General features: G+C 50.5%; 1 protein-coding gene across 4 annotated transcripts in view; it reads right to left on the bottom strand.

Moving 5' to 3' along the window:
- Positions 1-17,770: 17,770 nt before the first annotated feature.
- Positions 17,771-26,365, bottom strand: part of LOC142059706 (uncharacterized) — a 32,179-nt gene continuing 23,584 nt past the window's right edge. Inside the window, exons 4-6 of one of the 4 annotated variants that reach the window (XM_075098646.1) lie at positions 23,210-23,265; positions 22,309-22,432; positions 17,771-21,979 (exon numbers count right to left, since the gene is read on the bottom strand). In XM_075098646.1, the coding sequence (XP_074954747.1) occupies positions 22,317-22,432; positions 23,210-23,265 (172 nt within the window). In that variant the 3' untranslated portion in view covers positions 17,771-21,979; positions 22,309-22,316. Of the gene's footprint in view, positions 22,433-23,084; positions 23,266-26,365 lie in introns of all 4 variants that reach the window. The other 3 variants (XM_075098644.1, XM_075098645.1, XM_075098647.1) reach the window with 3 other exon arrangements.

Below are 26,365 nucleotides of genomic sequence, written 5' to 3'. Positions count from 1 at the left end.
GAATAGCTCTTCACCAAAATTATGTTTTATTTCTAAGATGTTTCCTTCAGGCACTGGGCAAAATGTCGCTTGACAGTGATAACTGAGCACAGCAAAAATCAGAAGGAAAATGACCTACAGGTGTCCAGTGTAACACCACAGAAAATAGGTACAGAGAGACCCATGGAGGCAAATTAACAACTAAAAGCTTACTTCAAGCAGATGGAGAAGGCTGACTTGACTGTTTGGATGTGATTCAATGAAAATGTTCTCTAGCCTTCCCTTTCTGCATGGGGAATAAATCTGCAAAGAAAAACATTTCTTTTTGCTGTTTGCTGGCAGGACTGGTGTCATACCAGCGATATCTAGCATTACTACGGCCAGCTTCATATGCATTTCTTAATAAGTACATGGAAAAGCTTCTTTGGCTGGCTCTGGGATCATCAACAGGCTACTAAACTGAAGAGAGGTTAAATACCATTGAATACCAGTGAATATGATTCCCCAGTAAATGGCTGTATAAGCAGTTGCCTCTATCGTCTGTACATAAGGCAGTAGACCTGAATTTTTGGCTAGCAGCTCTCTGCAGCACTCCCATCCCAGGCCACGGTGCTCTGCAAGTGACAGCTTCATGGAGGGACACTGCCTTTAAAACCTCTGGAGGAGCTTGCAGGAGCCTTGCCTGCAGATGGGGACGGAGCCCAGCACAGCCACAGCACCCACCTCCCTGCTCCCAGCCACCAGCTGATATTCACCCCATTGCCCTGTGCCAGGCTCAGACAGTGAGAAGGGGCCAGAGCCAGTACCCATGCTGTCACCCGTGTGCCGGATCCACGGCTGCTGATGCTGGTGGAGAGGCTCCAGGTTAGCTTTGTGGCCCCAGCACACGGACCCGAACCTTCGCCAGCAGGTTTGGTCACTGGCTCTGCTCATTTAAGCTCTCCTGCAACTGATACTGGAAGGGATGACTCAGCCCTAACTATAGTTATCTGTACCCAAAATAGAGCCGAGCCCTGCCTGCAGCTCGCCCGGCTCACGGTGTGCCTGTCAGCCCTCTAACGAGTCCTAAATCAGCGGGAGCTGAAGGTGCGATGCAGAGCGGCAGCCCGCAGGCAGCGCATGAGCCGCAGGCACCAGCAGTGCAGGCTTTTCACCTGGTTAGGAAAAATCACCAGCCATCCTGGAGGGGATTTTGAAGTAAACCTTTGAAATCCATTTTGAATTCAGTTTCCTTTCCAGAATTTCATGAGTACTTCATATTTTTATAGAAACAAAATCTTTCAGTTGGTGCTTTTCTTAATCAATTTATACTAACCAGAGAGCTTATGAATAGGATCAATTTACACCGCACCTAAAAATACACCATCAACTACATACACACATATGTGAGGGGCAGGGTGGGTGTCTAAATACATGCATGCCTGTGTACCTAAAATGCTAAGATCCAATTGTAATTTATACTATTTTTTTCCACTTTGAATGACACATTTGAAATTGCTTACTGCAATACCCAGCCTCGCAAGGAGAGAAGTTTTACAGCTTCCTTCTGAGAAGGTTCCTACCACCCTTGACAGGGGCTGAAGAAACAGGTACTACTACCAGCACATTCCCCCAAAGCCCTGCACGCTGCCTGGGGCTCGGAGCCGCAGCCCTGGGAATTCGCAGTGGCCAAGATCCTGCAGCAGTGAACCGAGCCCCACCCGCAGAACAGCCCCCTTCCCCAAAGGTCTGGTATCTCAATGACCAACCTGCTTTAATATGGCCCTTGCAGCAGTTAGTGTAAGCATTTTGGGGTTTCAAAGTTAGAAATTCCTGACACTTTGCTGTAAAGGGTGGGGAAACAGAAAACACAATGCACTGGAAACACACAAATGGTGCTTTTGTAATTTGCCCAGCATGCCATGAAGCCCCCTGTGCCTGTAAAAGTCAGGAGCAGATCTAGAAGGATTGGTAAGTTCACACTGGTGGGAAATCTCCAAGATGGAATGAAGGAGCCAGAGCCACTCAGCCCCATCGTCCTTTTCATCAGCATCGACACCAAGAAGATGAGGGGCTGCATTCTGGGCTCTTTTGCCTCTTAGACTGAATTGTTTAAAATATCAAATAAAAGAATTTGCTTATTAGCCTAAGATAAACTTAAAATTAAATTGTGAAAGGGTCTACCCCAGAAAACCCCAGAAATAATTTGCACGGTGTGAAATGCTTCTGCATCTCATCAGTGTGACCCTGCTGCCAGCAGGAGAGGCGCTGGCTGTGCTGCTGCCTCGCCTTCCCTCACTGCTGTGTTATGCCTAATGGCACCTAGTGAATACAAACCTTGGGCTTAGTTACTGCATTATGACTAACCTTGCTGTCATCACTACCTGTAATTAAATGCCAGACTTAATATTTGAAGCTAAGCAGGTGACATTGCAGGAACAGAGGCCTCCTGGAGGAGCCTTGCCAAGGCGCGGTGTTTCCCAGCTGGATTTTGGAGCCAGGGCACTTTCAGCAGCAGCCACCAGCTCCACTCTTCTCACACCATCAATATGCAGGTGGGGTGGTCGAGGGGTCTCAGGCAGGCTGCAGCCCCTGTCCAGCTGCCCTGGGGTATTCTGCATTGGGCTAATGGGAGGGAAGAGACCCAGCCTGATGCTAGGATGGAAAAGGGTTTAGGAAGAAGTCGTCTTTAGTTGGCTTTAGCCAAAATGAGGACAGGAGAATTATTTTACCATGGCAAAATGCAGCAAGTTACTAATTTTCCAGTTTTTCTCTGGCTTCTGAGATTCCCTCATCCCGCTCAGTGTTGCCAAAGCAGAAACTCCTCATTTTGCTCATTTCGGTGCCTCTTGAGCTGGATGTGCTGCACCTCCCCTGCAGCAGCAAGGGCACCTCCTCAGCACTGAGAGGCCCTGGGACGTTGGGGCTGAACCAGCCTGTCCACCCCCAGAAATCATTGGGATGCCAAGCTGATCCTGGCTCTGCATCCCCAGGATGCTGGGGCTGAACCAGACTGAGCACCTCCAGAAATCCCTGACTGGGAGCCGCAGCAGCACGCCCGCCTGGCCGGTGCTCCTTGAAAAGCTTTTGCTCTTTTTTCCTAGTAATACTTTTACGGGTATAAATATGCATATGAGATCATTCAAAATGAGTCATATTTCAGTGTCATCTAATTATTAGTTATATTATATGATATTTGCCAGCTCATATTGTAAACAGTTACTTTATATAACATATGGAGAAGTGTGTCAGGCTGCCAGTGGTTAAGAACTCTGCTTTGAAAATATGTGTTTGACATCACATTGAGTGTGATGCTTGTTTTCATCAACTCCAAACCTGTAAAGTTGTTAACATGTTTTATCCTGTAAAATGCAGTGTAATGCAGATGCAGTTGTCATGAAACCTTTTGGACTACACTCTGTGAGTAAAGGAGATCATTTCCCAAATGCGTAAAGCCCTTGCTAGCACTGATGCTGTGACTTAAAGAAAAGTCAACAGCAACAAAAGAAAAAAGATGTCCCTGTAACGCTAATGAGTTGTATGCAGGAAGCATGTGTCAGGGCTGGCACTGCTTCCCCTGCCGTAGATCTGCTTAGACTCTGTTGCTTGCAAACTATCGGCCAATCCTGAGGACTCCTGCTTTCCTTACATGCTACAATTTGTAATTTGCAGACTTCAATGTAAAAATACATAGGTGCAATCTAGAGGTCTGCAGTTCCAGGTACTGAGCAAGGAGAGTCACTCCAAACCATTTAGGAAGGGGCACCGGTGACAGATGTCCCACCACCGTGCACTGTCACGCACGGACAGCAGTGAGTGACTTAAATCTCTGGCAAAGCAGGAGAGCACCATTTTGCTTCCACTTTGAGAAAGGACGTGGGGTTTGTGGTGTGCAGCTGAATATAACAGTCATCATCTGTCACTGCCTGAGAGCAGGTGGGCACCCACGTGCCCTCCCCAGAGCCACCACACGTGCTCCCATCTCGGTAATGCACACGAGTGCTGCAGGACATACGAGGTCTGGGCTCCCAGCTCAGGAGCTCAGAGCGGGTCCTGGCAGCCAGACCTCTCCGCTGCCTTCCCACCACCCAGACGGGCATTTGCCAAGCCAGCCCCTCTGCCATCTGGTTTTGTTCTGCGGCTGCTCAGACCAGCCTCAGCAGCAGCGCAGAAGCTCAGCCCAGATCCCAGCTCACTCCCACGGCTGGGCTCGGTGGGAGCAAACCCAGCAGAAATGCACTGGTTATCGAAACATGTGGTGCTGCCTGGGTGGGCACTTGTTGGGTCGGAACAGGCTGGCGAGGGCTGTGGCACAAGCCCTGCACCCCTCTGGCTGCTTGGAGCCGTGCCTGCACCCCTGGGCGTATGGCCCTTGCAAGTGGCTGTGCTCACCAGCTGCTTTTAGCTAGCATGAGTTTATCCTTAGCCCCGTGGAGAACAAAGAAGTCTTGTTTTAGGAGAGAGCTGTGCTGTGTGGCAAGACTTTGTCCCCTTTCATGCTTATGCTGGTAGAGGTCAGCCAGCCTAGGGGCTTGCCTTTCGTCCCAGCCACAGACACGCTGGTCCCGGTCAGCAGGGGTGATGTCCGTGGGAAGTGGGAAGGAAAAGGTTGTGGAAGAAGCTTGCCAGGGATTTTGGGTAGCTGTATGGAGAGATGTACTTGGTGAATTTTATTCTGCAGAACTTGTACCATGAGTTCAGCACACACAGCACACAGATGTGCACAGCACACACAGCGTGCCCAGCACACAGGCAGTGAGAGGGAAGGGAAGGAGGAGGCAGCTCAGCCTCTCTGCTGGGTCAGAGGCAGTGGCACACACAGTGCCCGGCAGGGTCCAGAGTGTGACAGTGCTACCACCCACCCTGTGGCTGCCCTGCCCAGCAGCTATGGGACAGGGCTTGTCCCCCATGACCCCCATGGAGCCCTCTGAGCCTGGCCAAAATGGCTGCCCTCAAATCAAGAAGTTGTGCAGGAGAGGCTCTAGGGACAGCACGGACACTGCAATTATTCAAATGGGCTTTAGTGTGGCTGGTGAGGGGCCTTTCTGGCTTGGAAAAGGGAAAGACCACACCTTCTATTTCCCCTCAGATTTCTGGGCTATTTTAAAATAAAAGCAGTTCTGCTCCAGCCCAGTGCAAGTCAGTGCTGTAATTACTCAATCACCAGGAAAACTGGGATGCCGGGAGACAAGCGGCACGCGCTCTGACAAGCTTCTCTCAGCCTTTTCCTGGTGACTTGATGTCTCGTGGCTTGCAGAGAGAGATGTGTGCTATTATTTCAACTTTGTTTTGACTGATGATGAGAGGGAAGAGAGTGCTGGAGGCTGCTGGCATTGTTTGATTTAAGTAACTTCAGGAGAACTTCTCAGTGCTTGTCTTTGCTCATGTTGCTCATTTGCTCATGCTTGACCAACCTGATAGCCTTCTGTGGTGGTGTGACTGGCCGGGTCAATGAAGGGAGGGCAGTGGGTGTTGTTTATCTTGACTTCAGTAAGGCATTCGACACTGTCTCCCATAGCCTCCTCACAGGCAAGCTAAGGAAGTGTGGGTTGGATGAGTGGACATTGAGGTGGATTGAGAACTGGCTCAACAACAGAACTCACAGGGTCATGATCAGTGGGGCAGAGTCTGGGTGGAGGCCCATAACTAACAGTGCTCCCCAGGGGTCTGTGCTGGGTCCAGTACTTTTCAATATATTTATTAGTGACCTGGATGAAGGGATAGAGTGTAACCTCAGCAAGTTCGCTGACGATACCAAGCTGGGAGGAGTGGCTGATACACCAGAAGGCTGTGCTGCCATCCAATGAGACCTGGACAGGCTGGAGAGCTGGGCCGAGGGGAACCTCATGAAATCCAACATGAGCAAGTGCAAGGTCCTGCACCTGGGGAAGAACAACCCCACGCACCAATACAGGCTGGGGGTTGACCTACTGGAAAGCAGCTCCACTGAGAAAGACCTGGGAGTGCTGGTGGACAAGTTGACCATGAGCCAGCAACGTACCCTTGTAGCCAAGAAGGCCAATGGTATCCTGGGGTGCATCAAAAGGAGTATGGCCAGCAGGTCAAGGGAGGTTATCCTCCCCCTTTACTCTGCCCTAGTGAGACCACATCTGGAGTACTGTGTACAGTTTTGGGCCCCCCCAGTTTAAGAAGGACGTGGAACTGCTTGAGCAAGTCCAGCGGAGAGCTACCAAGATGATCAGGGGATTGGAGCATCTCCCTTATGAGGAAAGGCTAAGACCTGGGTTTGTTCAGCCTGGAGAAGACTGAGGGGGGATCTCATCAATGTGTATAAATATCTAAAGGGTGGATGTCAAGAAGATGGGGCCAGAGTCTTTTCAGTGGTGCCCAATGACAGGACAAGGGGCAATGGGCACAAGTTGGAACACAGGACGTTCCACTTGAACATGAGAAAAAAAACCCTTCCCTGTGCGGGTGCCAGAGCAGTGGCACAGGCTGCCCAGAGAGGCTGTGGGGTCCTTTCCCTGGAGACATTCAAACCCTGCCTGGACGCGGTCCTGTGCTCCTGCTCTGGGTGTGCCTGCTCAAGCAGGGGGGTTGGACAAGATAATCACCAGAGGTCCCTTTCCACTTCCACAGTTCTATGATTTTGTAACAATCCACGGTGCTTCATTAACTGTCCCCCGTGCATCTGGTGTGTCAGAAGCTGGCTATTCGGGAAGTGGCGCAGGCAGGCTGGCAGGCGGCAGCAACTCCCAAGAGGTGCCAAGGCTCCGATGCCAGCATCCCCCTCTGCAGGATGCCCTGAGCCCTGCTGGTTATTCTCTGCCTCTCCTAAGGAATCGCCAAAGCCACCACAAGTGTTTCAATCGCTCTGCTCCCCACCGTATCTAAGCCTCAGTGCCTTTAGCATCTGTTTCTCTCTCCCGCCCTCCCCTGGGCTAGAAGAATGCTGCCACCAGCAGAGAAGGAGACAAGGAGTGATGGGGATGTCCCAAACCACATGGAAAGTCTATGGAGCAGCAAAGCACTATGTCAAAAGCAGTAATCATGGCATCAGCTCTCTCAGCTGGGCTGGAACTATAAAAGCCACTAACTGGGATATTAACTTTCTCCAACAAATCTAATACATTTGTCTCAACGCCAAGTGACTATTAAATGAACACAGTCCAAAACCCACATTAGCACATCCTAAATGGTGAGCCCCAGGGATGTTGAGGGCAGCTGGAGAGAAGGAAAGCGAGCTCCAGACCAGCCTACTTGAGCTGCAACCTCTCTGGCACAAGGATTTAAGCTGGTGGTAGACAGACCGGGGTCATCATATGGGAGCACAGACTCAGTCTCAGAACCAGCAGCTTCAAGACCTATGATAGAAGGCCTGATTTGGCCAGGCAGCACTGGCAGTGCCCCCGAACCCCAGCATGCTGGCACAGCCCTCTGTTCCCCTGGCACCCTCAGCACAAGCAGTGATGCTCAAGGCAATGTCAACAGACAACTCCGGCCACTGCATATGGTAATGGATGCTTTGGACAAATCCTTTCACAGTTTCTGGAAAGTAAGCAGAGAGAGGAGCTGAGGACGAGAAACGAGAACCACCGACATGCCCTGGGAGAGCCAGCGGAGGAGCGGCCCTGTGCCCAGCTGCATCCCGCACTGCCCATGGTACTGTGGTCTGGTCCCTTCTCCTCCCCACCACTTGTGCTCCCAGCATGGTTCACCTTAGCTATAAACCCTCCACAGAGATTCAAATCAGCGATAATATGTACTGAAGTGTATTCCCAGCTGGCAGTGCGATGGAGGAGCTGCTTGAGCGTTCCTGGCTGCACTTTCAGCTCAGGCAGTGAAGCATGAACTGGTGGACGCCCCCCCTCACCAGCACTCCCCAGTTTCCCAGCCTCCGTTCAGAACGTCTTCCCAAGCCCTGCTGCTGCCACCGCTCCAGAGCTATATTTAGCCACTGGCTGTCATGCTCTCTCTTAATTGTCTGGGTTAAAACACTCAGTAAGATTTCAGAGCTAGGTTTAAAAAATTTGGTTAATACCTTTCATATGGCCCATCATTAGAAAAGCCCACCAGTGGTGGCAGGAGGCTGGCACACGTGCCCTCCCCTGTCCTTGAATAGCACCTAGTTCTTTTATCGCCCCTGGCTGCTGGCGGGATGGGGGCTGCGGTTCCCCAGGCTCGCTCTGCTGCCGGCAGCACCTTCCTGGCCAGATGGGGAAAAAAGGAAAAATTGTGATATGTCTTAGTGGACTTAGTACTCAGCTCTACATGTCTGAAAACTGACCTGGACAGTCCCTGAATCAAAGCTGCTTTGAATAAGATACTAATGAGGTAGAGCACAGTTGTGCAGGTGGAAGCCAGGGCTCCCTCTGCAGCTCTAAGATATGACTTTTCTCCTGTACCAACCTGTCATTTCCACCACCATCACTGTGCTCCAGCAGAACCAGGCACCCCTGGGACCTGCTATAGGGTTATGAAGCTGAAGCTGTATGCGTCTTGTCTTCAGCCACCCCTGCCACCCGCCTGTGCTGCCCCACCGGCAAAGAGCAGACCTGGCTCCCCTCTTCTGGGAATGAGATGCACTAACAATAGTGGCATCGCTGGCTTTGAACTGTCAAGTTCACTGAGATCCTCAGATGTGTCACCTCAAGGTGAGCTCTGGGTGGGCTGACGACAGGACCTCCACTGCCCGCCCCGGGCACAGCCGCCTCCAGCTGCTCAGGAAGGGGCATTGCCCTCCTGCAGCAGGTCCCGCAGAGGAGCCCAGCGATGCAGCCAGAGGTCTTTGTGCCAATGCACTGACACCAGCCAGCCACACATGGATAATGATCAATTGCTGAGCAAATGTCCTTTGCGCTTTTCGTATTCAGCACTAACCTGGTACTCAGTGAGCATCAGGCAAAGCCAGAAATACACAGAAAATGGATTTTCCTGTAAAACACAAAGGTATGGCTATCCCACAGTCATGGTCACTGACTGTAAGGCGCACATTTGTAAAGGGTATATAAATACGGATACAAGTGTGATCTCCGTTTCCAAAGCCACTTAAAAGGCTACAGTTCAAAAAATAAAACAAAAATAGAACTAAAGGTACTTCTTTAGCAAGGACTTAACTGAAACAGAGATGATTAAGTGCAATCCACTGTATTTCCAACTACTTAATTAGAAACAGGACACTGTAGGAAATTATCATGCCACATTATTTCAGTAAAAAGCTTTAAATAAAAAGATTAAACATGTCTATAATGCGTGAAGATATGAGCAGGTTATAATTACTATTGACCTCACCTCATCAGCAGTATTTAATTGATGTCAGGGTCTCTGTTGTTCAAATTAATCAGCATCCTTGGTCCTCCAAAGACCACATTTGCAAACCTCCTAAGGAAGCAGAAATCTTTCTGGGTTTTTTTCCCCTCATTTCTTCAACACGTTTCTCTGAAATGCTGGCATCTCTGGCTCTGCCAGGGGCACTCACTGCCTGTGTTTTTAAAATAAACCACTAAAATAGCTGCTCAAAGCCACCTCCTGCCACTTGTGTTTCCCAGCCACTTGCAGCATGTTCATTTTTTCTGGAAATGTAATTTTACACTTTGGGGAGTGAACTGCTCCCAAGTGGGCTGCAGGTGTCACGCAGGGTTTTTTCCAAAACTGTGCCTGCCAACCCGGGTGAGGGTGCCCAGGGTGGGACGGCCACCGGTGAGTGCCAGGGCTGCGGACCTGTGCAGCCCCAGGCCCCATCGTGCCCTGCCACTGCAGCACGCCCCAGCAGACCCCACACCCCGGCAAAGGGCCAGCGGCCGACCTGGTGCTTTTCTAGATATGCATATAGTAAGCGTTTATAAATATGCCAGGAGCCGGATATACATATGTATGGGCTGCAGCAGCACGCCGAACGGGAGGTGGGCTGGCTCCCGCGGGCTGTTCTGCTCCATTGCAGGCATACATATTTATATACAGAGGTTTTTTTAAATATCAGATTATTTTTTTGCCCTGCTGGCCACTGAGGGGTTGAATGCCCTATATAACGGGTGTTAAAAGCAAATCAGTGCACAGACTCTTAAAAAAGTGATGCTATGGTTGAAGAGACAGGGATTTATGCTGTGCTCAAGTGCAGCAAGTTTGAAACATACAAAGTGTACAAAAGCTTGTGTCCAGACTCCGGGATGGAATAGCTTTTCTTAAATGAATCTGATTATCTGATTATACCAGAATCAAACACAACCAGGACCAGAAAACTTCCTCTTTGGCACTGCCATACTTTTACCATAAAATCTGTTATGTAAAAAACCCCAAAACTCCAGCAGTGAAACATTTCTCTTGGCCTTGAGCATCAAGCTCAGCTCTGATTAAATCCCCAGGTGCTGGAAGGGGATGGCACCTTGGCATGTTGGGTGCTGCCTCAGGCTCCCTATATCTGTCCTGGCTGCATTGGGGAATGCATCCAGAGAATGTCCAGCAGAGATCAGGGTGGAAGATGTGTCCCTCCACATCTCCTTCCCCCTCCCCTCCCACCCTGCAGATACACGGAAAGTAGATTTGGAGACAGGGCACACCCGACTAATTCAACAGTGAGATCAGGATTGCAAGGGTTTCTAAAATTAAAAAGAAACTTATCCACTGTGCCCTTCATTGTGTTAAGCTGATTAGTACCATTTAAAAAGCAAAAAAAAAAAAACCAAAAGGAGTTTAATTCTATATTTTAGCAAAGCTTCTTTACAAAATACATTAAGAAGAAAAACACCTCTTTTCAGAGGACCTGAAACTATTAGGAAAGATTTGCTGAAGGAACCCGTCCTTTGTCCAGCTCCTTACAGCCATCTATGCGTCCTGGGCTTCATCTAGCTTTTTACTCATTAAATACTCAGGAAAAATATGTCATAGCTGTAATGGGCTGAAGCAAGGAAATGTCAAACAAGTCCTGTGTCACCTCCGCCAGACACAAACCCACTGTTGGTTTAAGCAAGTCCCACTTAGCATAACTAAAGTTTTTTGAATCTTTCCTGCTTAGAAAACCTCTTGACTTTTGCCAACCACCAGTTAAACTCCGTGAGAAGCAGCACCTCTGCCAGGAAGCCTTGTGTGCTGGAATTAAACCTCACCAGGTGCTGGACTTCACCTGCTGTGAGCATCCCCCTGCGCTCACCAGGACTGACTGGGCCCCAGTGCTGGCAGCTCCCTGGCTCTTCCCAAGCACTTCCATTTCAGACCTCTGCTGCAACATAATCACTCAAATTATTAGAGGCTTATATTATTTCCTAGAGGTAAGTGTTTGATTATAACCCACAATGTTTGAATGGGCACTGCAGCCTCCCAGGGGGCTCAGGAAGCCCTCAATGGACAACCACATGCCATTTACCAGCACACGGCCAGGCAGCACCTCTGTGAGTTGAGCTGTGCTTCGTGCATTGCACTGAAACTCCATCGGGAAATAAAACCCCATTACAGGACACCATTTATTCTATTTTTGCACTCACATAAGCTGTGCTTTCAGCTAAGGGCTACAAAAGCTAAAACAAGTAAAGAAACAAACTACTAGAGACCTGTTGTTCAGCCAGTGTTGCAGCACCGAGCACGGCTGGGAGCACTGGGAAGGCTGGGAGTGCTGAGAGCAGCAGCACTGCCATCTGGAGCAGAGCGGCTCCTGCCCCACTCTGCCTGCAGCAGGGACTGGCTCAGCCCCACCCTGGACCCCACAGCATCTGCCAGGCAAGTGACCCATGTCCGTGCAGGCAGCCCTGGCAGTCACTGGCACCAGCCATAAAGAGGAGGGTCAGCCTGGCCAAGCAGTCATGGAACAAACCCCTGTGTCAAGCCCCGGCTGTTCAGCAGCGGCCCTTGAGCTACTCCCAATCCCTTCAAAGCAGCCTGTTATCACCTCTCCCTTCAGCCTTCTCTTCTCTTCTCTTCTCTTCTCTTCTCTTCTCTTCTCTTCTCTTCTCTTCTCTTCTCTTCTCTTCTCTTCTCTTCTCTTCTCTTCTCTTCTCTTCTCTTCTCTTCTCTTCTCTTCTCCTCCCAACTCCACTTTTTCCAGCATTTCTTCCCAAGCAAGCTTTTCCACGCTCCTTATCACTTTCAGTTCGTCCCCCCAGCCTCTCCGCAGCGGATTTGCATCTCCCTGGGCACAGCACCCACAGCCGGCGCCTGGGGCTCTGGCTGCACATCAGCTAACATTTATTATTGCACGGTAGACAGGGAAAAATGTTCTCTGAGGGATACCACACTCCCACGGCTTCTTTTCTTGCAATAACACTGCATTTCTGGCTCCCATTCAGCTCCTGTGCCGTGGCAGCCTCATCCCCCTCCTGCCAGGCTACCGCCAGCCGGGGCTTAGGCTTCTGTGCCAGAGCCGCACTTGGCCATGCCGAGCCTTGCCAAAGGCATGGGCTGGATCTGCCGCTTGCCTACTGCCTACGCAGGCATAGCCTGGGCCTGTGGCACAGGGGCATGGTGACCCCCTGCGGCCCACCCTGCCAGCCCTGCCCACTCTGCCTGCAGCCCAGGCTTCATCCTCCCCTTCCAGCACCTGAAGAAGGAGCACATGGGGGAAAAACAAAACTTTAAACTACTTTTACACTCCACCATTTTGCCTGTCCTGGGATGATCCTGTAGAAGCTTGCCTTCCTGCAGCCTCTCCAGGCACTGGGAGTGAGCGCAGGGGGACAGGCTGCTGCCGACCTGCCCACACTGCTGAGCAGGATCAGACCCTGGCTGCAGCCCCCAGCCTGGCTGGAGGGGACCCTGCGCAGAGGCTGGCCTCAGGGGGCAGAAAGTGGCTTGCTTGTAATTTAAAATAAAAAATCAAGCTGTGCATGCTGTGACCAACAAAAGGAGCAAAACCTCCCCTACCACCCAGGTGGGGCCCGATGTGGTTTGTGTCCAGCTGCAATGCACTGCTGGAGTCTGGCTGTGCTGGAGAAGGGGGAAAGTTTCATTTCAGACATCGTTTACAACAGGCTGCAGCAATGTCGAAGTCAGCAAGCTTTCCAAAGTAAATGAGGGAAAAAAGTGCTGTTGATTTAGAAAGTTGTTTTGTGCTTAAGGCCAGAAAGTGGCTGTTCTCTGCCAGTTACACTTTTATCACAAGCCTGCCATTTATTTCAGCATGATGTGACTTGGAAGCATGCTTGAGACCCAGCTGCATCACAACATCCCGACAGGGCAGTACCCCCCACTGCTGGCGGACCTGTACCACGGGCTGAACCTTCTCCTGCCACCTCTGACCCTCTGAAGCTTGGATGACGGCTACCAACTACCTCAAATATGGTCAAGGAAATGGTGCCTGCCCATCTGCCTCAGCCCCCAGCAGGGAGTGTGTCAATCCTCTGGCCATGCTGTCCCATCTTCAGCTCACTGGACCCACAGGAGAAATTGCCATAGGGTGCTGGGCTGTGCAGGAAGCTTGTTGGAGCAGAGCCTGGGATATGGCACCAGCAGTTTCCCAAGGGATACTTTTATTTTCCATAGGGCTAGAGTAAAACTGCACAAGGGAAAAGTGAAACATGATTAGCCGGGATTGTACCCTGAAGGTGCGGACAAAAAGCTAGCGGTGAAAGCTTTTGTCTTTTGAGAACTGGGATTCCTTAGTCTTCATACATGAAGGTATGTCCAAAAAGGGGAGTTTCCGATTCAATGTCTGTCTTAGTGCAGTTCTTGAGCTTAGATGCCCCCTTGCCACCCAGCGGCCAGGTCGCATTCCCCAGGGGCTAAGTGCCACCACTCAATGTCCCCAGTTTTCAGAAGAGGGGACAAGGGATTTCTCTGCCATTCTCAAACGGGGAGCTTTCCACCAGCCCTGCAGAAGCAGAGTGAGGTATTCTCTCTCATTTGAGAGGGTAATTACTGCCTCATTCCATTTTAATCACAGCTTCGATGTGCAAAACCTCTAAAGCATGGCACCCTTTCTGGAGGATGCGCTCCTTGCACAACCAGTCGGCAGAGCCCAGCACCGGGGATTGCCAGGAGAAGGGAATTCCTGCGGGGCTGAGAGCAGTGGGACCCGGTAGGGCATCTGGGCACTGGTTCCATGGCAGCAGAAGGGAGAAAGCCTCAGGTGTGTTGGGGATAATGTGATCTGACTGGAAAGGGAAAGGACAGAAAAGGTGTGTCCGAGCAACAGGGGAGCACCAAAATTAAAAGCCTTATATATTCCTTGCATAGTGAGAGCATAACCCTGCTATCACACAAGACACACTGAATACTGCAATTCGGGACTGGAGCAAAACAAGGTGGGTGTAAAGAGGCTAAGAAAGGAGTCGTGATGTTTTGGTAGAATGTAAATGAGAGCTCTAGCAGCGTGCTCGGCAAACTGCGATCCGGATGCAAAAGCAAATATGTTAGGATGGAAGCAGGGTAAATGAAACAGTCTTCTAATAACCCCAGCAGTTTATAGGAGGAGTGGTCTGCCATTACGGTCTGTTCAAATGTGTCGGTAACAAGAAGTCACCTTAAAATCATGAAGCGTTTTTGGAAAGATGATATCTATTTCCCTTCTTAACAGTGTCCTAATCCCACTAAAAGAGCAATGGTCTTGTAATGTGAACTCCTAAATAATGTATCAATAATGTATCACAGGTCAATTTAGAAATACACTAGAAAGCATCGTTTAGCACTGAAGGCTTTTTATTCCCTTTAGGTATGATAATGCATTAGTTGGATCCCAGCTTCTGAGGTACTGCAAGTGTCTGGGTGCCTCCGCCCACCACACACAGGCTACTTGGCATCAGTTGGGTTTGTTGTTTGTAACGGGCCCGTGTCTTGCAAAGCTTGCGGATCTATCTCTTTGCAATGTGTGATTTGTGAAAACAACACGTATTTTGTAAGTGCCGCTTGTACTCTCATTCTTCACAGAAATATCGGGAGCAGGTCAGGTACCAAGTGGGGAGTTTAAAGAAGTGTTAAGGGAATGACAAACTCTTTCACTGTTATATGAAGCTGGTCTCATCCTGACCCAGATTTTAGCTGTGTTTAGCAAAGCATATACTTGTTTATTCTCCTTCTAGATGTTTAGGTATGGTGGTACAGGAGAGCTGGATACAATCCCCAAGATGAGCTACCTCATTAAAGTGCCTGTGAATGGAGGCAGTGCAGGTAGGGATGTTGAAAACCCTTAACAAAACACTTTCCAAACAGAGGTAATTGCTGTGAAACCTATTTAAGAGATTCACCCCCTTTATGGGAACCAAAAACGCGTGCAGTGCCCGTGAACAAGTTCTCACTGGGCTTGGCTGTTTCCCCTCCCTGGGCAGCCCTGAGACGCCTTGTGTTCCCCCTGGCTGCTGATGCCCACGCGCTGCTTGTGGAACAGCTGCGAGGGACAGGGGCCAGGCAGAGCTGCCTCAGAGGGGGCAAGGAGAGTCTGAAGGATGGGCCACAGAAGAGGTGAGTTTGTCACTGGCACAGGACTGGAAACAGTCCCCATCCTGGAGGTGTCAGTTCTGCAGCTCAGCTGCTGGAAACCATCAGGTTTGTGCTGGGCAGAGGAGCTGGGTTCCTGCAGATGCAGGGTTAGCCAAGCACTGGCACAGATATTCAGCAATATGTACGAAGAACAAGAAGAGGATGATGGCAAATAATAGTTTGCTTTTCTGCAAAGCAGCTTTTCTCTTCCTCTCTTCCTCTGCAGATCCACTGGAGGACGTACCCCAGAGCTGCAGGCATCTCCATGGTTACTGCTCGGCACCGGCTCCCACAGGGTGCTCAGGCAGCACCAGCAGCTCGGCTGGGCACAGGGAGCCGGGCAGGAGCAGGAGGGAGGACACAGAAGGATGGGGTTACATTCGGCAATGGGCTGCCATGCAGACCCCTTCAGGGCCAGCACTGGGCAGAGACATGGTCTCAGCACCTGGGAAGTCTCAGTGCAAGCTGAGATGTGCGAGGGCAGAGGTGATTTTCATGCTGGCGTTGCACTGGTCCATGGTGATGGGTAACACACCAAACACTGTCCTGCCCACAGTGACCCACATCCACTGCCCCTCTGTACCAGCTCAGAGGGTGTTAGCAATAGCTGCAGGTTCATTTATGCCTGTTTTTAAGTTGGTGATGTTGTCTCTGCACTGGCTAAATATATGTCTTGTACTGTGTGGTGAGTAACGTTTGGCCAAGAGCCACGGCAAAGCAGCATGTGGCCGAGCTTTGAGAAAGCTGCAAACGTGGTGCAGTGGGGTGGAAGAAGATGAGATAAAAAGCACCGAACACCCAAACTGTTGCTTGTCGCATCCTGGAAAGACACATGACAGAAAGGGCAGTGCTCACAGGTAAGCCGGCAATGTGGGGGAGATGTGCTCGGCACCCTGTGCAGGGAGCAACTCTGGAGGAATGCCTGTCCCCGTGTGGGCAGCACATGGACCATGTGGGGAGATGCTGGTGCAGGCAGGTCCACAAGACCCCTTGCTTTTGCAAGGAGGCCCCAGGTCCTGGTCCCAGGTCTGGGGGTTCGGCGTTGTGCTGCCAGCTGCGTGGCACTGACCCCGCTGTCTACTGTGTCCCCATGGCCCTGCATACCCCACGAGAGCCGAGTCGAGCCGAGCCATCCTTCCCCTGCCCATAGCCCCAGGAGAGGTCACCCCTCCAGGGCCCGTTGGGTCCCCCACAGGAGCCTCAGCTGCAGCGTGCTGCTCACACAAATTAATCCACCTCTACAGAGTGTTTTTCAGACAATGAACATACTCCTTAAGCAGTAATTATGCTGAGCCCTCCATTTCCCACCACCAAAGCTGAACCCACTTCCCGGCATCCTCTCCAGAGGGTGGCTGGTAGCCCCACCAGGGGGCTGGGAGCCAGGCAGGGACCGGTGCCTGCGTACATGAGTGGAGCAGCTGCTCAGGCCTCTTGAAATTTTGGAAAGCCCAGGCTGTGCTGGGAGGAGCTGAGTAACCTGGTCTGTTCTTGGCCTGAAATGTTATCCCCACCCCCCACCCCCCCATGTTTCTCCAGCAAACATCAGTGGGCACCTTGTGTGCTGGCCTCATGCATGCAGGTTTATTTAAGAAGCCTTGAAGAACATATTTTCTAAAAGACATTAGTAAATATATGAAGGCCGAGGTAAAGTCCCCCTTGGAAACAACTGAGCAGAAATGAGCTGACATATTATACCACCGCAATTAATCAGAAACCAGACTGAAAGCAAAGGGGCAGTGCCTGGGTTTTTGTTTTCCTTTTACATGAAAGACATTTTATTTTCTGTGTCTTTATCCTAAACTCCCTCCTGGTGATTCTTGATTAATAAAACTGCAAGCAGAGGACGGGGCTGTGACTAGGTCACTGTGCCAATCCTAAAACTGTCACCACCTGAGGGTGGCCCATGGGAAGTGACGGGCTGACCTGCACCCAGCCACCAGCCAGCCATTTGTACCCACAAGGGGCAGTGACCACAGCGGCGCTCAGCTGCCGCCCCGGCACGTGGTGTCCATCGGCTTTCTCGCTCCGCTCCCTCTGAGCCGCGGGGGTGACATCCCAGGGCTGGCTGGTGATGGCAGCGCCGCAGACGTCCCCTGACAGCAAGGAAAGGGAGCGATGCAGGACTGGCTGTGACAATTAACGTTACTTGAGCCCATGGTGGCAGTTGCAGCGCAGGGCCAAGAATAAATGGATAGTAGGATCTCTGCCCATCTGAGAGAGGGCTGCCTCTCATTTTTCTCTCTGTGTAGCCAGGAAACCCTGGCAGAAAATCCTGCAGGGGTTGTCTCTGGGTAAGGATGCAGGCCATGATGCCCACAGCCCCAGATCCAGCGCCAGTGCAGTTTCTTTTGTTACTTCATCCACAGTTCACCGAAGCCAGTGAGTCTGGCAGTAATTTTGGTCCTTATTGCACTGAAGGGGAGTAAAAGACCCCAAAAACCTGCTCTTCCCCTTGCTAGCATTCTGACATTTATTAGGAAATTTTGCACATGAAAGAGTTAAATGGCATTGGCTTGATAGTATTAAGAAAAAAATACCCAGGCTTCAGAAGTTTCTCAGCTGCCTGTGGACAGGCCCGGCTGCTCCCAGCCCCTGTGGGACAGCTCCGCCAGGTAACGCGTGTTCAGACCTGGCATTCACTTTGCCAAAAATCTCCTCCTGTTGAGGGATTGTCGCCTTTGCTCTCTCTTCTTCGGTCTAAGCAGGTAGTCAGGGCAATCTATAGCTAAAGGTATAAATAAGGGTGGGATGTTCTGCCATCTGCAACGCTTTGAGGTGTCAGAAGCACTTCTGCGGGTGTCGGTGCTGTGCTGCCCGCACCGGGCCGCCGGCCGGCCGGCCTGCAGTGGCCCAGCAACCCGCTGCTCCCCCGGCACCCTGCACCCTCTGCCTGGCACCCGTCCCCCGCCCCCGATCGGCCACTTGCTCCCGGAGGAGGCACACTCAGCCCTGGCTCCCACCGCCCCAGAGGGCGGGCAGCGCCGCCCGGAGCCCCCGGGGCCGCCCTGGCCGGGCCTGGGGCGGCCCTCGGAGGGTGTCAAAACCCGCGGATAGCACCAGATGGCGCCAGCGGAGCCTGGTTTTCCCTCCCGGCCAGAATGAATGGCGAGAAACCGCGGGGAAAGAAAGCGGCGGGGCACGCGTGGGGGCCCCTCGCGCGGCGGGACGCGCGACAGCGCGGCTGGAGCAATGCAGAGGGAATGGGTCCTTTCGGAGAGTGTCTCCGTGGCCCGCCGTCGCCCTTCTCCTGGCCCCGAAGCTCCCCCAGGCTCAGCAGGCACCGGGGGCGAGCGGAGGGGCCGCTGCCTCGGCCGCGACCGCGTGGGCTGCAGGAAAACTGCTGCAGCACCACCCCTGCGGGTCTGGGCGGGGGGGCTGCCGTGGAGCCTTTTCACCTCCTCGGATTTCAGTGTGAGAAGTCTTTTTGACCGATTGCTCAGTACGCCCGGGGTTTGTTGCAGATTCAAATGCTCGTTTTCTCTGCGGTGCTGGTAAAACACCTTCCTGACCAAGGACGTGATTCATTACTTCTTGCACAAGACGGAGCAATGTTGATCCAAGCCACCTGCCTCTATGCAGAATGTAAGTTGTTAAATGGTTTGCATTTCACAGGCTCTACTTGCTGTAGACTTACAGTCTGCATTCAAAGAATCCAAAGCCATAAGAAATCACTGTAATTTTCCAACATGACCTTCTCCATACTATAAACTGCAGCACTCCCCCAGCCGCATTCCTGCCTGCCTGCAGCATCCCATGTAGGAAAAAACTATCTGTTTTTAAAAAAACCACTAGGGGTAGGAGGCTCCTTCTAGTTTTCAGGAAACTGTTCCAAACTGTAGTTATCCTGGCTCCTCACATTTGCCCCACTCTGCCATTACAGAGCTGCAACCTGCAGTCACTGGATCTTAAAACACGACTGTCTGCTAGGCTAGAGAGGCCTAAAACTAGCACAATTGTTCTCCTTATAGGTGTTCATAAGCTGTAATCGAATTACTGTAATTATCTTTCTGTTAAACGAAACAGACTAAGCTCTTTAGTTCAAAGAGCGTTGAATATTGTTTAAAACCGGACCTTCATTTTTGACTCACCAAATTCCAGCTCTGAGTGAAAAGCAGCAGCTGTTTTTGTGGGGTCTGGGTTTCATTTTTAAATATAACTGAATCTAGAAATAATTCCACACCCAACCTAAATTTGAGAAAGGCAGAGATGTATAAAATAAACACAAATGCACTCATAGCATTGCAGTGCTGAAAATACTCAGCAGGCTACACGTAGGCTGACCCACCAGGGAGCATCCTGCCGGTTACCCACATCATCGAGAGTCTATTCAACCGATATTGCTGAATATAACGCAGCTTCTTCTGCTGTGCACTGTTGCCTTGGAGATATTTTACATACAACAGTAGGTACAAGGTTTCCTTTTTGCCTAGGCTGGTAGCTAAAAGCAGTGTATATTTCTTCACGTGTTGCCATTTGCAGTGGTTTGGCCCCTTGTGGATGCCCATCCCAGGCAGCACCGCAGCCAGGCTCTGTGCCGGCATCCATCTGTCCCACCCAGTGCTGCACTGCCTGTCGCACTCTGCCCCACTCCACAGGGGCTGGCAGCCGGGGAGAGGTGCACGGGAGAAAGGGTGAAGCAGGAAGAGTATGTGAAAAAAAGGTACAGGTCACATTGCATGTGATTTTTAGGCCAACACCTCTCTCCAGCAGTTCTGTGGTGCTTTTGGGTAGGAAACAGAAATTATTTGAGATGAAGCATGCAATTATAATTATTGCTTATCGAGGTGAACACAAGCATGTTGTTCTCTTCATATTAAGCCACTTTGGGACCCAGAGGAGAAGGTGCTATTGAGTTTGAACTGCCACAGGAGCAAAGACTTGAGCAGATGCTGTGCCTGGAGCAGGTTGTGCATGTAGCCGCACACAGGCCAGGAGTTTGGAAATGTGAGCACAGCAGTAGCTGCGAAGCACCAGCACTGTTTCCTTTTCCCAGGCATTAGGAGAAAGCAGAGCCCAGCCCCAGCAATGCCATCAATTTCACAGGGAGCCTGGAAAAGCCAGGGAGAGCCAAGCCACAAGGCGTTTCAGTTCAGAGCCTGCCCTCATGTTACTGGACCCCTGGCTGGGAGGCAGAGTGGCTCCCAGCTGAGCAAGGCTGTGCTGCCGCTGCTGCCTCCCCACTATGTCCCCATGGCACCTGCCACTCTGTCCCTTCAGCTACTCTCTGCTCCCAGGTTGCTGCTCCATCCCCTTGCTTGCTGTGCTGCTTGGTGCCAGTGGCACACATCCATCCTCCTGGTGTGCTCCAGGGACAGGAGGAAGGCTGATCATCTGGCACAGGCTCAGCGACTGGCCTGCTCCCTCCCTCATCCACACCACTCGACACGTAGCCCGCTCCCCCCAGCACTGCCCCCCAGCACTGCCCCGCAGCCCTGCCTGCAGCCCCTGACTGCTTGGGTGGCTCCTTCAGGCGGATGTGAACCCTTGCTTCTCTTTGGGTAGAAAAGAGGGTTTCATCAGGGTCTCCCACATCCTGGGTGGCAGCTCTGATCTCCAGGCTAGCACAGAAAGGTGCAGCAGCTGCTTCCACTGCACTGAAAAGCAAAGTGTGAGCACATGTCGGTGGTTTTGAGGGGGAGAAAAAGGGAGAGAAGACAGTGCCAGCTGGTGAGGGTGGGCAGCTGGTGTCGACTTCAGCTGAGCCTTTCTCCATGTGCAGGCTGCTCCAGCCCTGCTCGAGGGGTCTGCCTGTGCCGGGCTTGGCAGCGTGGTGTCCCCCGCTCTGCTCCACTGAGGCCACGCAGCCGAGGTCTCCCTGGCTCCAGCCCTGCGGGGACCCGCACTGTTTGGGGTTCCTGCTCTCTGTGCCTGTTAGCGCTGCACACAACACCCTGGACAAGTTTGACTCCCATTCAAAAGACAAACTCGCCTCTTTAATGCACAACAACTCTAAATGTTAGGTTTAAAACTGATGAGTGCAGCAGTCTGGCAGATATTTTTTGGTTTGAGAAGCAGGGAGGGAGAGTTAGACCTGGAGGCCAGTGCTTGCAAATCCCCCTGACTGGTGGCTTGCACTGACATGTGTGGAGGAGGAGGATGAAGAGGGATTGCTCTTCCTTCCTCTCCAACCCCAGCTTCCAGCTGGTCTCTGCTGGCTAAGAGTGTGCGCAGGGCTTAGCTGGGTGCAGGTCACAGTGCTCCCCGGGCCAGCAAAAAAGATACGAACTCAGCTGCAGGCAGTGAGGTGAAGTGCTGAACTTCAACACTGGATATACAATTATTACAGGATTTGTGTTTTGTGGTTACACAGTATTTGTGCCCCTGGGTGAGGAAGCTGGGCAGTGCCGCACTCTGCCTCCAGCAAAGTCTGCAGCTGACTCTGCTCTCGTACCAGCCAAAAATCCTCTCTCCTGTTCTTATGTAAATCCTCCAACTAACAGCTCTCAGGTAAAAAATAGACCATTTATTCATGTACCTGGTTGCTGTGACCAACAGCTAGATCTGTTAGGAGGGAGGTTCCAGGTCACGAGGGGTTCAGAGACAGGGTTACAGGCTTGCCTGGTTCGGGGGTGATAAGAAGTTGCTTTTAAAGCTGGTGGCTGCTCACTTCAGAAGAAATTTTGGTCCCACACCACAACTGCGACCAGATGCACATCTGTTACTGGATTAAAAACAAAACAGAGGCAGACGTATCAATAAAATGGCATTAGGCCATAATCCCCAGCGTTTAAAACTCTCTCAAGACTCAGTATTTATAATTTGGGGTAACTCAGTGGAAGCCAGTGGTATTGCAACGGTCTACCAGCTGCTGACCAAGTCCTTGAATTCTTCTTGCTTTGTCCTCATTGTTGGGATATTGCTGGACCTGGGCCAAAATGACCAACTCCTGTCAAACTCACCGGTTTTTATAGTGCAGACCAAGGCATGCATGAAAAGAGGCAGCAGTGCTCGTGTGAATGAGACAAAGCTCTGTGTGTGTCGCATCCTTACGTGAGTGTTCACTTGCATGATGGGAAAGGAGAGCCTCTCCTAAATCCCCTCATCAGCTCCGTGATCTGCAACTGTCTCCGTCCTGTACTTCTGACTCCTCTCAGCCGTGATCTCGCCTTAGTGGCTGGAAAGTTTCAAGTACATACCTATAAATGCAGTGCTTGTGAAGGTAAACAGACATGGGATTACCTCATTGGACGTTCTCCAGTTTGAATGTTCAACATCATCTTTTTGTTTGGCAAGCTGCTACACACCCCTATCAGAATCCTAACCCTGTTTGTTAATCTGACTCTTTTTGTCACCCTGTTTGGCGAGGAGATCTGATTTTAAAATAGACAAGACTGTAAACAAGAGTAGCAAATGGTGCTTGAAACCTCCTGATGGGTTGTTGAGCCTCAATGTTCCCATTGTTACAGCCTGCGAGGAAGAACCGGCTGGAATTACGGCTGCTTGTGTCAGAGGGGACCTTCCCAGTTTCAAACCCTCGGGGCTGGGGAAGCCTTTTGTTTACAGATGTAAAACCTCCCTCTGCATTTGGCTTTCCTGCTCCCTTCACTAGATAACCCTGTTTTGGGCAATTTGCTTAACTTTGTTCTGAGCTGTCAGCAGTCCCCTCTGTTAAGGAGGGATCCCGAGGGGATTAGTGTTAACAGAGAGGCTTTGCAATAGACCTGCAAATACAATACAGATATGGAGCTTAACTTAACACTAACAAACTAGTAAAATGACCTGTACATTTGAATAAAGTATTTATAAGATTTTAAGTATTTTTATACCATTAATACCCTGCAGGAGTGATCCTCATTGCCAGGGCATTGTGAAGAAACAAGCCAAAAGGCCTTTGGGAGGGATGGACAGGGCTGGTTCACCCCACGGCAAGAACAGCAGCTCTTCAACCCACCTTGGAAATCCTTCCCCTTTCCAGTTCTCTGACAGCCTGGGTCCAGAGGAAAAAGGCTGAAAACACAGAGGAAACCCCCATAAATTCCTACAGCTGTCCAACGGGGCTAAAGGATAATTTGAGATTTCAAGAACTTTTGACACTTTTTCATTAAGATGGTGCAAGGTATTTTAAATTGTCTTCTGCACAGGCTCTCAGCTGCTCACTCTAGAGACTGGCTTGATTGTGCCTGAAATCGCTGTATCAAGTTATATATAGACTTGCTGTGCAGCTCTGGAGTATTTGTGGCTGAACAGGGTCTGATCAGCACAGATTTGCTCCAGTGCAAGAAAGCCAAAGTAAAGCTGGGCTGGATTTGTAAGCCATTCATTGAAGTTAATGAGAGTATTTTTCCAGTAAAATAAAATTTAGCTCCACGTGATTGAGCAATCCCAGAAATGCAAAGACAAGACCGCACAAAACCAAACACTTCCCAACGGTAGATTGCTAATGTGCTGATTGTAGTGCTAGCGCTAGAAATATGAAATGAAGTACAGTCTGTGACCTTACCTACATTTCTGGTTTATTCCTATGCCCAAATCAAAGACTGAAATTTATTGTCACCCAGCCCTTTGCAGGCTGAGGTTAAAAGAACCCCGCTGACTCCAGTTCATGCAGCTGACATGAATCAGGCTCTGCAAGCATGAGTCACCAGGCAACCCCCTTCTTCATCCTTTGGATATGTGAAGTGTGTAAGTCTGTTTTCTGGAAAAATTCCTTCACCTTCACTCTTCTCTGGAGGTAGGTATTTGAGCTGGAAGGTCTCCAAACAATTTAAATAATTGCTTTTCTAATTATCTTCTCCATGGGAGATGAGGGATGCTGGCTAGGGACAGTGCCCCTCTTTAACCATGATGGCTGCTTGGGGAAGGTGACAGAAATAACCTGCCCTTCTCTCCTGAGCACTCCCACCAGAAGAGACCTGATATCTGCAGGGCCAGAGGACATTTCAGTCTGAGTTTTCTGCTGGGATGAGCAATCATAGAAAAACTATCGTGTAAACAGCTGATGGGTCTGGCTTTTCCTATACAGCATCAGCTATAAGTTTGCTTGAGCACAGATCTTGGAACACAGAAAATATAATGGCAGAGAAAAAAAGACAAAAGGCAGTTCAGTTAGGCTGAATGTGTTTCAAACACTGTCTTTCCTCATGGGACTCAGAGCAACTCAGTACCGGTGGCCTTTTGCCGTATCACCCCATCAGCTCCTCTCTACTCTGCCCTAGTGAGACCACATCTGGAGTACTGTGTACAGTTTTGGGCCCCCCCAGTTTAAGAAGGATGTGGAACTGCTTGAGCAAGTCCAGCGGAGAGCTACCAAGTTGATCAAGGGACTGGAGCATCTCCCTTATGAGGAGAGGCTGAGAGACCTGGGTTTGTTCAGCCTGGAGAAGACTGAGGGGGGATCTCATCAATGTGTATAAATATCTAAAGGGTGGGTGTCAAGAGGATGGGGCTGGATGCTTTTCAGTGGTGCCCAATGACAGGACAAGGGGCAATGGGCACAAGTTGGAACACAGGACATTCCACTTGAACATGAGAAAAAAACCTCTTTCCTGTGCAGGTGCCAGAGCAGTGGCACAGGCTGCCCAGAGAGGCTGTGGGGTCCCTTCCCTGGAGACATTCAAACCCCGCTTGGACGCGGTCCTGTGCCCCCTGCTCTGGGTGTGCCTGCTCACGCAGGGGGGTTGGATGAGGTGATCTCCAGAGGTCCCTTCCTACCCCTGCCATTCTGTGATTCTGTGCAACCGCACCATGTTCCAGTGCCTGTGCAAACCAAACACACACATCTCTGACTTTTTATCCCAAAAGCATTAACTCAAAGGTGCTTAAATAGACACTTAATTATGAAATTTCAGTACATTTAGACTGGCTCAGTCAGTGCACTCTCATTTTTTATTCTGTAGACATGTCTACGTGAATTTAGCACCACATTAAAATACGAGCTTTCAGATTTCTCAACATCTGTCACAATTATTTATTAAGCGGGAGATCCAGCACTGTGCCAAGGACTGCGTTCAGCTCACAGTGACTGATTAAGCTCCCTCCGCCTGACTCCCACTCGCTTCATTCTCTGCCTTGGTAACGTGAAAACGCTGCACACCGAGATCAGTGGGGTAACAGTTTTTATTAATACCCAAAGAAGTTTTATAAATGGTAGCTGTTAATTAGTTTTAAGAGCTTTGCTTATTTTTTTGTGTGACTTAATCCACAAACAGCATGTTTGTGAACTTTTAGTTGAGAACTAAAAATGTTCATTTATCTCCCAGTGAAACATGGCTAGAGCTGTAAGAAAAGCTGGTTGGTACCACTCTGCTAGCACTCGCTAATGCCTCCTCCTGACAGCTCTCCTTGGTGCAAAGAAGGAGCTGAATTGAGCCAAAGACCTTCATTCTCTGAGAACCATTTGCACCACAGCAGTTATACAGCTGCAGCTTCGCATAGATACCTACTCATAGCAGATCAGTGAAAATTGAGTTTCTTTGCTTTCCCTCCCCTGGAAGGGGTGGCTTTGTTGTTCAAAGGTTAGTTTCACCTTTGATAGGGAAATTTGCAGATAGGTTTCTTTTCACTGATACAGACACTGATGTCTGCTCTTCTCCCAGGTGGGAAAACAGGGCTGCATCCCTGGCCCACCCCTGGGGAGCAGTGGGGCTCTGCTGCTTTTGTACAGCACCTGGGGCTCCATCACTTGGGGAACACACACCACACACTCCCCCTGGCCACCTCACCTGGCTGGTCAATGCTCAGATCTTTGTTCAGCAGATGAATTTACAGTGCTGGGTGCTTTTGGGTGCTGGTTCCCCAAGCACCACCACCACATCTTCAACAGCAGTACTCAGGTACCACTGGGATTCCTGGTAGTGCTCCTCCCACTGCTCCCAGCCTTCGTCTGCCCCAGGGAGAGGATTTTTCTCTCCCAGCTGTGTCACATTACTGGTTTTTCTATGTGATATTTGCACCATTCTGCAACTGAAATCTCACAAAGAGTCTAGATTTGATGTTTTGCTCTTAAACAAATCTCAGGCATTTAAAAAGTCCATGAAAACTGTAGAGAAACAACATTTTTAAAGGGCATTTAGTACAGATGAAATGTAAATAACAAGCCACAAATGAA

This window comes from Phalacrocorax aristotelis, chromosome 7, assembly GCF_949628215.1.
Source record: "Phalacrocorax aristotelis chromosome 7, bGulAri2.1, whole genome shotgun sequence".
NCBI lineage: Eukaryota > Metazoa > Chordata > Aves > Suliformes > Phalacrocoracidae > Phalacrocorax > Phalacrocorax aristotelis.
Note: the sequence above shows the minus strand (reverse complement) of the source record. Positions and strands in the feature narration are given on the sequence as shown.